This window comes from Pyrgilauda ruficollis, unplaced genomic scaffold (assembly GCF_017590135.1).
Source record: "Pyrgilauda ruficollis isolate IOZ18807 unplaced genomic scaffold, ASM1759013v1 scaffold36, whole genome shotgun sequence".
Taxonomy (NCBI): Eukaryota; Metazoa; Chordata; class Aves; order Passeriformes; family Passeridae; genus Pyrgilauda; species Pyrgilauda ruficollis.
In genome coordinates, this window is record NW_024525045.1 from 869,119 (window position 1) to 882,669 (window position 13,551).

Genomic DNA, 13,551 nt, shown 5'->3' on the forward strand with positions numbered 1-13,551 from the left:
GGGGCCGGGTGGTGTCGGTTGGTGTCGGTCCGTCCTGCACTGGGCACGGCCGGGCTGGGCCGGGCCGGGCGGTGCCGCCATGAGCTCCGGCGGCACGCTGAGCATCCTGCGCAGCGACTCCTACGCCGAACTCAGCCAGTACCGGGACCAGCATTTCCGGGTGAGCCGCGGCAGGGGGCGGGCGCCACGGGTCCGGCCGGGCCGGGCCGGGCCGCGAGGTAACGTTGTGTCCTTGCGGCCCAGGGGACGCGGTACGACCAGGAGCGGCTGCTGAGGAAGAGCTGCACACTGTACGTGGGGAACCTCTCCTTCTACACCACGGAGGAGCAGATCCACGAGCTCTTCGGCAAAAGCGGCGACATTAAGAAGGTCATCATGGGGCTGGACAAAGTGAAGAAAACCGCCTGTGGCTTCTGCTTCGTAGAGTATCCTTGTGCTGCACGGCAGGAGCCGTCAGGGTGTGGGTGAACTGCTCTGCACTGCAGGCTCTGAGTTACGGGGGAGTTCTCCGAGGATAAATTTAATCATTTGCTGAAGCGTCTGTGGGAGACCCTGGCGAGAGAGAGCAATACTGGGCTCACAGTTGGATGCAAGGAAAACACTCTTACAGGTGTTTTCCAACCATGTATCTGTATTCGAGCATATACTGCATGTCGAGTGGGGTTAGATTGCTTTCACTTTGATACTTTAACCCAGACATCTGTTGGGTAGTTGACCTCTGCAGTAAATTCATATTCTCCGTGCCGAGGTTAAAAGATCTTTCTTTTCATACACACGTGTAAAGTTTCCATTGGCGTCTTTCATCCCTGTCCTGTGACTTCATTACGTGCACGTTTTTGAGGATCGTTCTGTTGCTGCATCCAGTGAATTCACCAGACTGGTGAAAGTTTGCAGCATGAACAGAGCCTGGGGCTTCCCACTCTTTAGTAATAGGGCTTTGTTCTGTTAAATGTCAGCATGATGGACAAACTTTCTAATGCTTGAACTGCTGCATGTTTCACCCTTTCACTAGCAGTTTTCTTAGGTGGTGTAGCTTCGTAAAAGTGGTTCAAGCAAAGACTTGGTTTTGTAGTCCATTTGATACTGTTTGTTTTCCCATGTGGTGAAAATAGAAGTCTGTTTTTTCATTAACATATTCCTAAGGTATTATGCCAGAGGAGATGCTGAAAATGCAATGCGATACATCAACGGGACCAGGCTTGATGACAGGATCATAAGGACAGACTGGGATGCAGGGTTTAAGGAGGGTAGGCAGTATGGCCGTGGACGATCAGGGGGGCAGGTAGGTTGTTGTACAGCCTGGGCTTTTAAGGGAATGGTGCCTTTGCCAAACTTCTTGATTTTGAATGAACACAGAAAAATTTCAGAAATAGCAGCTTAGGAGTTGTTGTTTAAGATAACACTGGAAGTCATCTGATCAATGGCAGTATAATTCACTAGGAATAAATAACTCCTTCCTACATTTCACGAGAAGTACTTGCAGAAACATCTCTTGGCTGCCTGGGGAGAAAATGCTTTTAAGTAAGCCCAGAAAAAGTAAGGGGCTGTCAGGAACACACAGGACAGTAGTTGGCTTACCTCAAGTGGAGCAGGTGGCAGTGGCTTGTACTGCCAAAGCCCAAGGCTGGCCATCCTTGCTTGGGCTGTGTTGATTAGAGAGTCCCCAGCCATGGTGAAAGAAGAAGTTGGTTTATGCTGTTCTGGGCTTCTGCATGATGCACTTCACTTTCTGTTTGGCCAGACAGCTCCATGTAGCCACTTATATGTTGTGATGTCAGTATGACTGTATTCTTGTGCTGTAACAGTTTTTGAGAAATTGTTTTTCCTTGTCTTTTCTGGACTTCCCTTTCTCCCTCCATCGTTAGGTCCGAGATGAGTATCGGCAAGACTATGATGCTGGAAGAGGTGGCTATGGCAAAACTGTTCAGTGCCAGTGACTCCTCAGCCTCTCAAGAGAACAAAATCTGCATAGTCAATGTCCCCAGGCACAAAGTAGGTTTGTTACACACACTTCACAGAAACTCCTATCCACATTCCTGTGAGCACATCCGATGTTCAATACCTCTTTGTTTTAATACCAGGATCCAAAGCATTGCAGAGGACCTGGGAGCAAGGCTTTAAGCATTAGTATGCTGAGGCTTTGGTCTCAAAATGCTGCTATAACTTACTGAAAGGAGCAAAGATGCAATATTGTGGTGCTTTTTTTTTTTTTTTTTCCTCTGGCAAAACTTGATTATTCTACTGGGTTTTGTTTACATTGGGATCACAGGGTAGACAGCAGTGATAAAGGATGATTGGTGGATGTTTCACAGAGGAAAGCAAGAGGCAAAGGGCCTGAAAAGGAAGTGGAATTTATAGGGAAATTTTTCAGTTTCTAGAGAAGACTTCTAAGTTGCAGATTTTCTGGTGTTAAGGATTAGCATCCTTTTCCACTGATGCTGTTCCTGGAACCTTTACATGAGCAGCCATAATAAGACAAATCAGATTGAGTTCAGGAACCGTGAAGTGAGAAGCAGCCAAGCAGAGATCAGGAAGCAGACTGCTGTCTTCTACAAATTACAGTTGTGATTGCATGACAGAGAAGAGCAAATACAGGAATTACAGTGCTATTATTTCACAGTTTGAGTATTAGTATTTTGCCCCATCTGGTAGATCTGTACAGCCTTCATATTTGAGGGCAGTATCTTCCCTGTGCCGGTAAGGATTGCATGAAGCCGATTACCCCCAGAATGGGATGATTGAGGAACTGGGTTTATAATGAGAAAGTTTCTTCCCAAAACAGGTTTTCTGTTTGAGAAACTTGATTTCAGACAACATAAAAATAGAAATAAAAGAGTTTTGGGAGGAGTTTTGCTTTCTACTGAGCATGTGATAAGAATGGTAAAAGGATTTCAGGATCATGTAGTTTGTTATGTTTTGGTTTTTCTCTTTCCCCGCTGGATTCTATTTGTACTGCTTGTTGATATGTTGGAATTCTGATGTCCTGCAGACATTGGTTTAAAAAATGTGATCCTAAGATCAAGGAAAATGAAATTGTTGAAAAAGAACTGTTATAGGGCTTTGAAATTTCTTCATGGACTTCTGAGTTCCATGTAAATGGCAATTACTAAAGTTTTGAGCAAATACTTTGTTGCCCATGACTCCTTATAAACTTTCAAAGGTGTACAAAAGTAGAACTTTACTCACTGAAGGTATTGTAGGAAATTTTGATGTGTTTCTTGCATACAGTTAATCACAACTGTTACTGTAAATTGGAAGACAAGTGAGATTGAACAGCTCCTTATTTAGGAAATGTGAGTTTGAGGTTTTTTGGCATGTCAAGTAAAACTAGACTTTTGGGATCATTTGGTGCTGCAAATAAGCTTTGAACAAAATTAACTTTTCCAATATAGTATATTTGACTATGAGTTTACAGCCTGTAATCTGCTCTAGAGCGCTGCTGAAGTTTATTTTTCGTTGTATCAATTTTGTATAAAAAATATGTTACCAAAAACTTTAAAGTCACTTTCTTTTAAATAAAGCTGCGACATTAAAATGGTTTGTTATGGTTTTTTTTTTTAACAGAATCAGTGAACTAAAGGAGCTGTATCCTGGTGGCATCCTCTGTTTTATTCTCTTTTAAGATAGAAAGAATGAATATTCTTTCCCTTTGACTGGATTTTCAGGCTTGTTCTGTTCTCACCTGGATTCTGAAAAGTGTTTGGTTAATGCTCTTCATTCTGGTTTGAATTTCTTTGGATTACAGGACAGAAATTGTTTCTTGATAGTGAAGTAAATGTGAAAGTCTTTGTTGTGTAAGAAGTGATTTTCAAGGTGATCCTCCTTATAAAAATGAGGTCTAAAATTGTTTTTTATTGTGAGTACTGCCAGTACTTTTCAAAGGTATTCTCAAATGAGATGGAGCTGGTAATAATTGTCTGTCACAGCAATCACTGTTCTTTGCTGCTTATGTGCCATGGGTCTGGAAAGAGTATGTTTTAAAGTAAGATTTTCTGTTTTGAGAGATACCAATCAATGGGATTTAAAACCACATAATATGTCGTATGAACTCTTGGAATCTCAAAAGCTCATGTAGAGGAAATTGAACATGGTTTGATTGTTACCTTCCCTAATTGAAATTGCATCTGGGTCTTCTGAACCTAGTGCTTAATGAAAGGAACTGAATCAAGTCTTTGAAAGTTCCCTGGGGACTTCTTCACCTTTCTGGCACGCTGGTGCACTGTGATTAGATTGTCTTGGAAGGACAGAATCTCCCATGCTTCTTGGACAAGCTACTTCATTACAATTACAAACCCTTTCATGGAAGTTCAAGCTCTGTGTTAGTATTTCTAAGTACTTGTTCATCATAATTAGCTACTTTTATGGAATTGTATCCATTAAAAAACCCAGCAGTTAAGAATATGAGTGGAAACATATGCCCTGATGAAAGGGAGGATGTCAGACGTTAAAGCAGTGACAACTTCAGTCTCTCTCTCAGACTGGTGCAGGCTCAGGGGATGATTTACGTATCTCTATTAGGCAGCAATGGCTGCAAATAATAGCATTTGAGTCTGGGTATTACAGGGTTAATCAGTGGAGTGTAAAAGCATTAGAGACATTTGTTTTCAATGACTGACACAATAGTCCTGTTAGCAGTGTCTAGGGCAGGCTCATTCCAAGGTTGGCTGTTTGTTAGGTTACTTCACTGCCCCGTTCAGCAGACAATTCCTGCTCAGGTTGGTGCAGGCACAACTACTGTTGATATTAACAGACCTTTCTACACAGACAATTAAAAAAAAACCAAACCGAAACTATTTAAGCTAATATTCAGCACCTCATATTCCACATCAGATTAGGCTTCTTGTGAAGGAAAAAAATTGATGAAAACTACTAAAATGGACATGGTTTGTACATGGTTTCATCTCTAGAGGAAAGACAATCCTGTCAAAGGAATGCAGTCTACAGGGACTGTCCTGCTCATAAACTCTTGTCTATTTGAGTTTCTAAAGCACAGGTTGTACTTTATGCCAGGGCATATAAATGGAGACAAATTAGGGTGTGCATTTTTCTTTGCACTCTCAGGTTTCTCCTAGCTGAGTGTATTTGGTACTTTCAGGTAAGTCTGGGGCCTTACCACTGTAGGTGGTGTATCAAAAAATTGGTGGAGATGGTGAAGTGTCCTGGGCTTCAAACCACTGTGGGTTTGAATCCATAAAATGATAGTATTTGTGTTTAAGACTGTGTAACTGCACAAAGATAAAAAGTATATTGCACCCCTGCCCAGAGAGGACAGAGTTACATGAGAGGAAGTTTTGCTGATCTTGAGAAACTCCTTTTTGAAAGCAGGGTTTGTGTCAGGGTTCCTCAATTTATGAGGATGACCTTCCTGCCACTCTGCTTCTGAACCTGTTTTCTGAGACAAAGATGTGCTTTACTTCACTGAGGTAGCATCATTCTCCAAGGTTATTTTAGTTTCCACCTGAAGGCTGTTTGAGTGTTTATTTGGGTTCTTCACAGAGGAAAAAAATAAAAATTGGAAGTCAAACTGTTCTTTGCAGCTCGGAGTAGCAGGTGAGACGTGGTGAATGTTTCCTGCAGCAGGAGGATGAAGTTCAGTGTGGAGCCCCCGTGGGCAGCACAGGTGAGGTGTCCATGGCCCCTGGTGGTGACACTGCCACCGGCGGGGGTGGCTGCTGGCAGTGGCGCGGAGCGGGGGCTGTGGGTATGCTGTGGAGATTTTGCCACGATTTGGTTGGAGAAGTGACCAAAAACCTGATTTTCATCCAAGAGAAGTCTGTAGACCATTTCTCAGAGCAGAGGCAAATGGAGGTCAGGAATTGCGGGTATATATTAAATAATTTTGTTGGATTTAATTTATTTGATTAGAGCTATCTCTGATTTCCTTTTCAAGGTGGGCCCAATTCTTCTAGGACTGACATGTTTGCAGTGGAATAGTATTGAAGCACAATTTTTGTTTTTTCAGGTATAGTTCAAAGATATTTTCTCAAAACATAATTTGAAAACAAATGGGAAGTAAGATTCACTATTTTGCTGTTTATCCAGTTGCATGCAACATAAATATCAGAATAAATTAGGCTAATTGAGTCAGTTTGTCCTTGTATTTCTGGACAATGAAGCTTGTCCCTTCTCAACCATTCTCTTCCTGGAAGTGCGAAGAAAATTCTAATTTTCTAGCTAGAAAGAGGTAAGAAATAGGTAAGAATATATTGTGTTAATAATTCATACTTGTATTATTATAGTTGTACATCTGTAGCTCACATGCACTTCAAATTGCATTTGATTTTTTCAGTTTTCTGACTTTATTACTTTAAAATAATGCTTCTATTATTTTATGCTTTGGGTCTTTATTTTTATGGGCAGTATTCCTGTTTTGAAAATTGTTGCTGTTCTTCAGATTAATTGATTATAAGCTGGTGCTTTTTGTTTTGTGTTTGATTTTCTGCAATATCATTGTTTGACATCTGAAGTTACTTTTTTGAAGACCCAAGCCCTGTCAGCTGGTCCTGCTGCCACAAGGTGTCGTGAGAAGCCGTGTCTGTCTCCAGGATGGGTGGGGGCTGCCGGGATTCTCAGCTGAGGAGCTGTTGTGGAAGGAATGACGTGTTCTGAAAACGTCTCATTTCACTGTGCAACTAAGGCAACATCTGCATTTTTTGAAGAAAGTCTTGCATCTTAGAATTCTGCTTGAAACAAAAGTGTCTGGTGTCTGATTAAATGGTCTTCGGCATGCCCTGAAGCTTTAGAGTTAGGAGTGCTTTAAGGTTGCTTATGTGTAGGATGCCTCACAACACCAAGCACCATAGAACTGAGAGATTGTGTAGGCTGGCAAAGGACTAGTTTGTGGTTTGGGTTTGTAGGGTTTTTCCCCCTCTCTGAATTTACTTCTGTAAAAGGAAGAGTACGTTTCCATGAACTGGAAAGAGCTTCTTCCCATTAAATCTGCATTTTTGCTTCTACTTTAAATTTCCAGCTGAATTTGCTCTTTGGGACCTACATATTAATGTGAAAAAGCCTTCAAACAGCAATCTTACCAAGTCCATCCTGCACAGATGCCAGGAGCAGGTGTATGCTGGTGTCTGAGCTTGCCAGTGGGAGATTCAGCAGAGATTTTTTAAAGTTACTCAGATCTCTCACACTCACTCTGCAAGTCATGGTGGGTGTTTTGTTGAATTGTTTTATAGGGTGCAGTCTTGTCAGGAACTTCGTTTTGTCTCCCATGGAGTTCAGTGAGATCTGTGTGCATAGTGCTAAAGTACTGAATGTGTTTTAATGAACTTTATCTACTTATTTCTCCATAAACTAAGCATGTAACATGCTGGCATGCCAGGAGAATTCTTGTAATGCCTTTGGGAGCAGCACTGACTCCTGAGTTACATCTCAAAGTGAGTTAGGGAAGCTGAGCAAAACAGTGTCACAAAAAGTAGTGAGAGCATTTTGAAAGGGATTCCAAAAGCTCCTCAGGATAATTGTCCATAATCATGTGTAGGACAGAACTTTTCTCAGAATCCAAGGCCATGATGGCCAACAAATATTACTTGGTTTACAGTTTGACAGGAAAGACATTGTTTCAGAAGAGTGCAGAAACCTGGAAGGCTATGAAAAATGAGGGAAGATTCCAGCTAATTTGTCAGTAATTCAGGTTCTAGACACATAATGGTCATTAAAGCAAAATTAAATATTAAAAGAGGCCCAGAAACCTGGATAAATATGTGGTGTCCATCAACAGTGTTGATTCTGTGTTTAATCATAAATTTTCCCCTAAAGATGTTTAATTGAACTTTACCAGGTGTGACAGTGAGTCATTCCCTGTTAGAAAACAAATCACTTTGATGTCTGTGGAGGAGTGGTGCTGTTCCTCTGCTCTGTGACTTGTCCTCCTGCCTGGGCCACGTGCTGGGCAGGCTGGAGCTCTCCTTGAGCAGTGGCACAACTCCCCCCTTGGTGGCTGTGGAACTGAGAATGAGAGAATGAGCCAGGGCTCCAACTTCAGACAAATCTGAGGGTAATTAACAATTCCCAGATGAAGAATTGTCCTGAGAGAGGAAAAAACATTTGCAAAGCTGGGTGCTGCAAGTACCAAAGCTTTCAGGTGCTCAGGGCTACGATGGAGTTGGCTGGGCAGGACTGCAGAGCTGGTTTGCACTGGAGGTTTACAGATATGTCCACATGAAGTTTAGTCTGGATTGAACTTAATGTGAGAGTACTGGAGTCTGTATTTCAGATTTTTAATATATCACATTTTAATAGATTTTAAGTGAATATGTTAGTGCACAGAAATTGCCTCTCAAGAATTGCTTTTTCAGTATTAGCTAGGAGTTTATACTGGACTATGCAATTAACAAGGAAGTAGTCCTCTCTTAACTGCATATCATTGCAATCCTAGGAAATGAGCTTTGTGATTTCCAAATACACAATACCTAGCAAAGTCAAGTGTGAGTGTAGTGTAATAGGGCTTTTTAAAAAGCAAGTTTGTTTGGTTTTTTTTTTGGTTTTTTTTTTTTTTTAATTCTAAGGTGTAATTGATTTTCTGGTTTAGAAAGCATATAATAAAAATGCATTTTGTGTTAACATTTTTTTAAAAATCATTATTTTTAAACATTTTTTATTGCTGAATATATTGTTGCCAGAAGTTCTGTCAGTGACAGTATAACTTACAGTAGAGATGTAGGAGACTGAAACTGCAAAAGAATTGTGGTGACAAAAGCTAGAGGTAAAGCATCAATTTCTATTCATCCTTCCTTTTAAATGGAGGAAAGGTGTTCTGCATTTGTAAGGATTACATTGTTGCTTTTCAGAAATGATTCAAAGATGGGTATTGAAAGAGGGAAGGTATAAAATGTCGTTATGTCATTAGGAATTCTAGTTCCATTCAAATAGGAAATGTTCTATTTATGATCCTTAAAGAAAGCCCTCAGGTCATGAACAGTATTTCCATTTGTTGAGAAAAATGTCAGAATAGTTTCTTGAAAGTCTGTACAAAATGAATGTTCCTTTTCAACCCTTTATTAATTCAGTTTCTGGGCACATCTAAAAAATCATTGAAGAATTAATAAAAGCTATGTGTAAAATTACATAAAACGCCCTCTGTGAAATGCCAATTTTTTCAGAGCATTCCCAGCTTAGTTTTTGAGTGAAATAACTGTTTTCAGTGGGCTTGAACTTGTTAGTTGAATTTAGCATAAGGAGGACCCACTTTTCCTTTGACATTTTTTTAGGGTGTGTGAAGACTTAATTCGGAGACCTTCATGGCATTACTGTGTATAGGGAAGAGTATGGGAGACAAGAGTTTTTGCTGTCATATGTGGGGGACAGTTTATTAAGAGAAAAGGATCTTCGTTTCTAGATGTTAGTGACATTAGAATATTTTTGCTAAGTGTGCTGAGCACTTGAACTTCTGAAACTTCGCATATGTGAGGTATTTTCTTTATAAAGAAAACACATCCTATGAACAAGGACATAAACCTAGAAGTGAAAAGCTTTTTGTATGTAGTTCCATAATCTGAGTATGTTGCACCTTTGCAATGGGGAAAAAGGTCCAATATTGGTGAGTGCTGCTGCAACATACATGTCAGCAATGACATCAATGCTGTGCTGTATAACAACACATCTGTCTTTTGAGTTCTGTTTGCCATTTACAACATTCACTAGCATCTCTTGGTTTTTGTGGAAGGCTGATTAGGTTCTGGGCTAACTCTGGTGGGAACAGAGATGCTCTGGTCTGTGTCACTTCTGGATATTAACTGGTGGGTCACTGTGATATGGAGCTGTACTCAGTGGCTTCACTCTCAAGTCAGCAGCTACAACACAGGGATCTGTGGGAATGACAGCTGTTATCCCTGAGTGTTGGACTGGCCCCCTACTCAGAGTCAGCCTCTTACCCTCTACCGATGTCTCCAGCGTCTCTTCTGCCGCAAAGGTGACAAGCCTAGCTGCCCTCAGTACCCTCGGGGCACCAGAGAGTGTCCCCCCGCTGTCGGTCACTTTGGGGCTGCCCCCCCGTTGTTTGCCGACCCGGGGTTCACTGGGAGGCACCCAGAGAGATGGAGACAGCTGAGCTGTTATCTTTTTTTTTTTTTTTTTCCCATTATACTCTAACATATCAATGTATTAAAAAGAAACCCGAATATTTTATTTTTCCCCATGAAGCCAGGAAATTGCAAGTTGATTTTTTTATTAAAGCCGTGTGATTCATACTTTCCTTGAAGAATTCCGGTTAAGCATCTTAGGTCTTCTGCTAAATGCTGAAAGAAAATATTTTAGTGCTTGCCAACTGTTGAATTCCCTATTTCCCTATTTCTTGGCTAAGCTATATATATTCACTTACTGATAGCAAATTTTCTGATTTCTGTGGTTGCAAAGTTTACCACAAGTAGCCTGGCATCCTTCCTGTAAAGCATAATGGGACCCAGTCCCATTATCAAAAGCATTTGGCTGTTTCCTCTCCTCCTGTAGTAAATGCTGTATGCAGCTGTAATACAGCTGTTCTGAGTGCAGCAGGGAACACAGAGACAACCTGCTTCAATGCACAGCCCACATCTGTCCTTGGAAGAATTCAAAGTGACAGGAAGCATGCTGAGGCCATATGTCAGCAAAGCAGAGTTCAGCACAGGTTTAATTTCTAGCACAGTTTTTGAGGCAGTTGTGTCTGGATCATTAAGAGCAAAAGTTGCCTTCTCTGAATTATCATTATGTGTCAGCAGTTGCTTGACAACTTTGAGCCAACTTGGAAATACCTTCCCCAGAAGCTCATGTGTAACTCTCACACAATTGTTGGGTCTTAACTGCATTTTATTAATTTTTGTGTGTGAGCTACCTTTTTATGTGTTAAAGAATCAAGAATTTCTAAGTGTTGCCTTTGTTAAGGGCCTTTGCAGCTGTGATCTGTACTGAAGGAATATTCTTCTGTGAGTGGTCTGGTATCTCCAGTATCACTCCTGGGAGACCTGGCAGAGGGACAGTACATTGTCTTTAAACCAGTTCATCAGGTCTTAGTCCCTTTTGAGTTTGGGAACACTGAAATGAATTGGCTGTTCGAATGCATTTGACTAAACAATAGCTTAATATGAGAAAGATGGCCACTTTTTGAAGTGATTCTTAATCAAGAAAACAGAATGTTCCCTGTATCTGATTAAAGGAGCAGTATAAATCAAACAGGAAAAACTGAAATTATTAATCTCAATCCTTGGTTGACCTGTATCAGGCAGACATTAGCAGGATAGCACAAAGCAGGTTGCCCAGGGCCTTGTCCAGCTAAGTTTTGAACAACATCTCCAAGGAGGGAGACTCCACAACATTTCTGGGCAACGTGTTCTGGTTTTTGGGCATCTGTGATATGAAAGTATTTTCTTGTGTTCACATGGAGTTTCATGTGCTTTAATTTGAGAATAGGTTATCAATCAGTTTTGCATGTGGAATTTCCATGGTTTTTTGAAAGTGATTCTAGAGTTTGATGCATTGTGACTTTGTGATGGACTTTTGCTTCTTCTCCATGTTTTCTTTCAGTTTCTCTGCACTAGAAGTTTACCTGCTAGCACAATGTCCTTTCCTGCTTAAAATTCTCCCATGTATTCTTTGGCTTATGTTCCGAGCTGCATGGATGATAATACCACATTTGATTGCTCTTCTCTGCATCTGTCTAATTTGATCAGTAGTGCTAGTGAGTGCCTTCTGGGGAGAATTTAATTGATAAAGCCAGATTTGTCTGCTGAAAATGAGGAAAGCATAAGGTGACCTAATGGGAAGCTAAGGCCAAAATATGAACTTCTGGGGAGAAGGCACAGAAAAGCTGCAGATCACTGCCTTGCTGTGACTTGATTTGTGAATGTCAGAGCCACCAAATGTTTGCCTCAGAGTCACACATTTAAGTTGACTGGGGTAACTAATGTGGGAACTGCTGGGTGCTGTGACCTGGCCCTCAACTGCCTTTGTAGCTGTGTGCTGCCTGCAGTCTTACACACACAGTGCCTGCCTGGTACTGGATCGCAGAATCATAGAATGGAATCATAGAATCATTAAGGCTGAAAAAGATCTCCAAGTTCATCAAGCTGATGGAACTTGTCAGCTGCACCATAGTACTAAGTGCTGAGTATCAAGAGTTTGCTTTGCAGTTGGTGTAAAATCTGTGACATCTTCCCAAAGAACATAGTCACAGTCAGGATAGTCCCTGGATGGTTGTTAATACTTAGTTTAAATTAGCAAAATATTTTATATTCCAGTAAATTTATTTTCCTGCCCTTTGTGACATGTTCGGCTCTGGCCAGTACGTTCTGTTCACATCCTGTGCTATTTTTAGTAACGTTGGTTATTCTTCCCCCCACTTCTTCTGCAAAACAGAATGATATGTCTTTTTATTGGTATGTGTTACTTTCACACGTGGGTTCAGTTTCACCAGTGATCAAAACCAGATGGATCAGTCATGTGAGGAATTGTTTAATCTGAGTGCTGCTGGACTAATTGGGGTGGGCTAGTGGATGTGTGGCCTTTCTTTCTCTTATACATGCAAATGAAAGTGTAATTTTAAATTGGACCCTGTCTTCCTGTTTCCTTCCACTGAAAAGGGACAAAAAGGCAGAACATGTAGTTTTTGACAGGTCTTGAATTTGATTATTTTCTTTGGAGAAGCATTTTCTGTAAAATGCATTTCTGGGGCTGTGTTGAGTGGATTGGCTAAGGACCTACCAGAAATGGGGTTAATTCCAGGACCATCAGTGGACAGTGGAAGTTTCTGTTCAGAACTTCCGGCAGTGGCAGGGAGATCAGCCAGACTCTGTGTTGACATAAGGTTTTTCCCTATGATTTTGCAGAGTGTGTCCCATATTAGCCAAGCTCCAAACAGTATTAATAGATGCCAAACACATTTTCTGCAGCTCTGTGGGAAAGATGTCGAGTGGCAATTGATCACTTTCACTCACTCTGACCCAATCAGACCTACATTACCTGTACAGAAAATTGATTGGGAGGGGATAATTCTCTGCAGCTTTTCATGAAAGAAAGAGTTACTCATTTATCACCAGACTTAGTCTTTATGGCTGTTTATGATTCTTCCGCTCATGACAGTAGGAACATGTGGGGCCCCAGGAAGTACCAGCCTCTGAGAACACTTTTGGAGATGCTACTGTAGTGAGCATGAGAGCCTTAAATGCAGGGTAGCATGATTTATATCAAGTTTTGGCCATTAATAGTAATTACAATTTATATAACTGAATCCAGGTTGGACTAGCAGTGACTGCAGATCCAAATTATTTTTCAGTGATGGGACAGATCCAAAGTGGGTTTTGAGAAAATTCACAAGAGCACATAACAGATATATCATTTTAAAAGTATGTGATGTGAGCTTCTCCTTGCTACTGTTGCCATTGAGGCAATGAATGTTTGGGTGAAAGTCCTTCCATGTGGATCACTTGGTTCTTTTCATTCTGGTTAACAGTTAGGCTGTATAAGCTCTAATGCTCAGCCCATATCCTCCGTGTAAAGATGATTTTAATCAATAAAGATAATTTTAATCAATAAGGTGACCTTTACCTTAGGTTGATTAATCTTGTGCTCCTTTTT

At 41.0% G+C, this 13,551-nt stretch overlaps 1 protein-coding gene across 2 annotated transcripts; it reads left to right on the forward strand.

The window, feature by feature from the left end:
• The first annotated feature begins 2 nt into the window (after positions 1-2).
• NCBP2 (nuclear cap binding protein subunit 2) lies at positions 3-3,535 on the forward strand. 2 transcript variants are annotated; one of them, XM_041475720.1, is made up of 4 exons: positions 3-160; positions 244-425; positions 1,144-1,282; positions 1,866-3,535. In XM_041475720.1, exons 1-4 carry the CDS (start codon positions 80-82, stop codon positions 1,935-1,937), a joined length of 474 nt encoding a protein of 157 aa, XP_041331654.1. In that variant the 5' UTR covers positions 3-79; the 3' UTR covers positions 1,938-3,535. The 2 variants fall into 2 exon arrangements, with proteins under 2 accessions (XP_041331654.1, XP_041331653.1); XM_041475719.1 differs by having other exon boundaries at positions 1,144-3,535.
• The last annotated feature ends 10,016 nt before the right edge of the window (positions 3,536-13,551 follow it).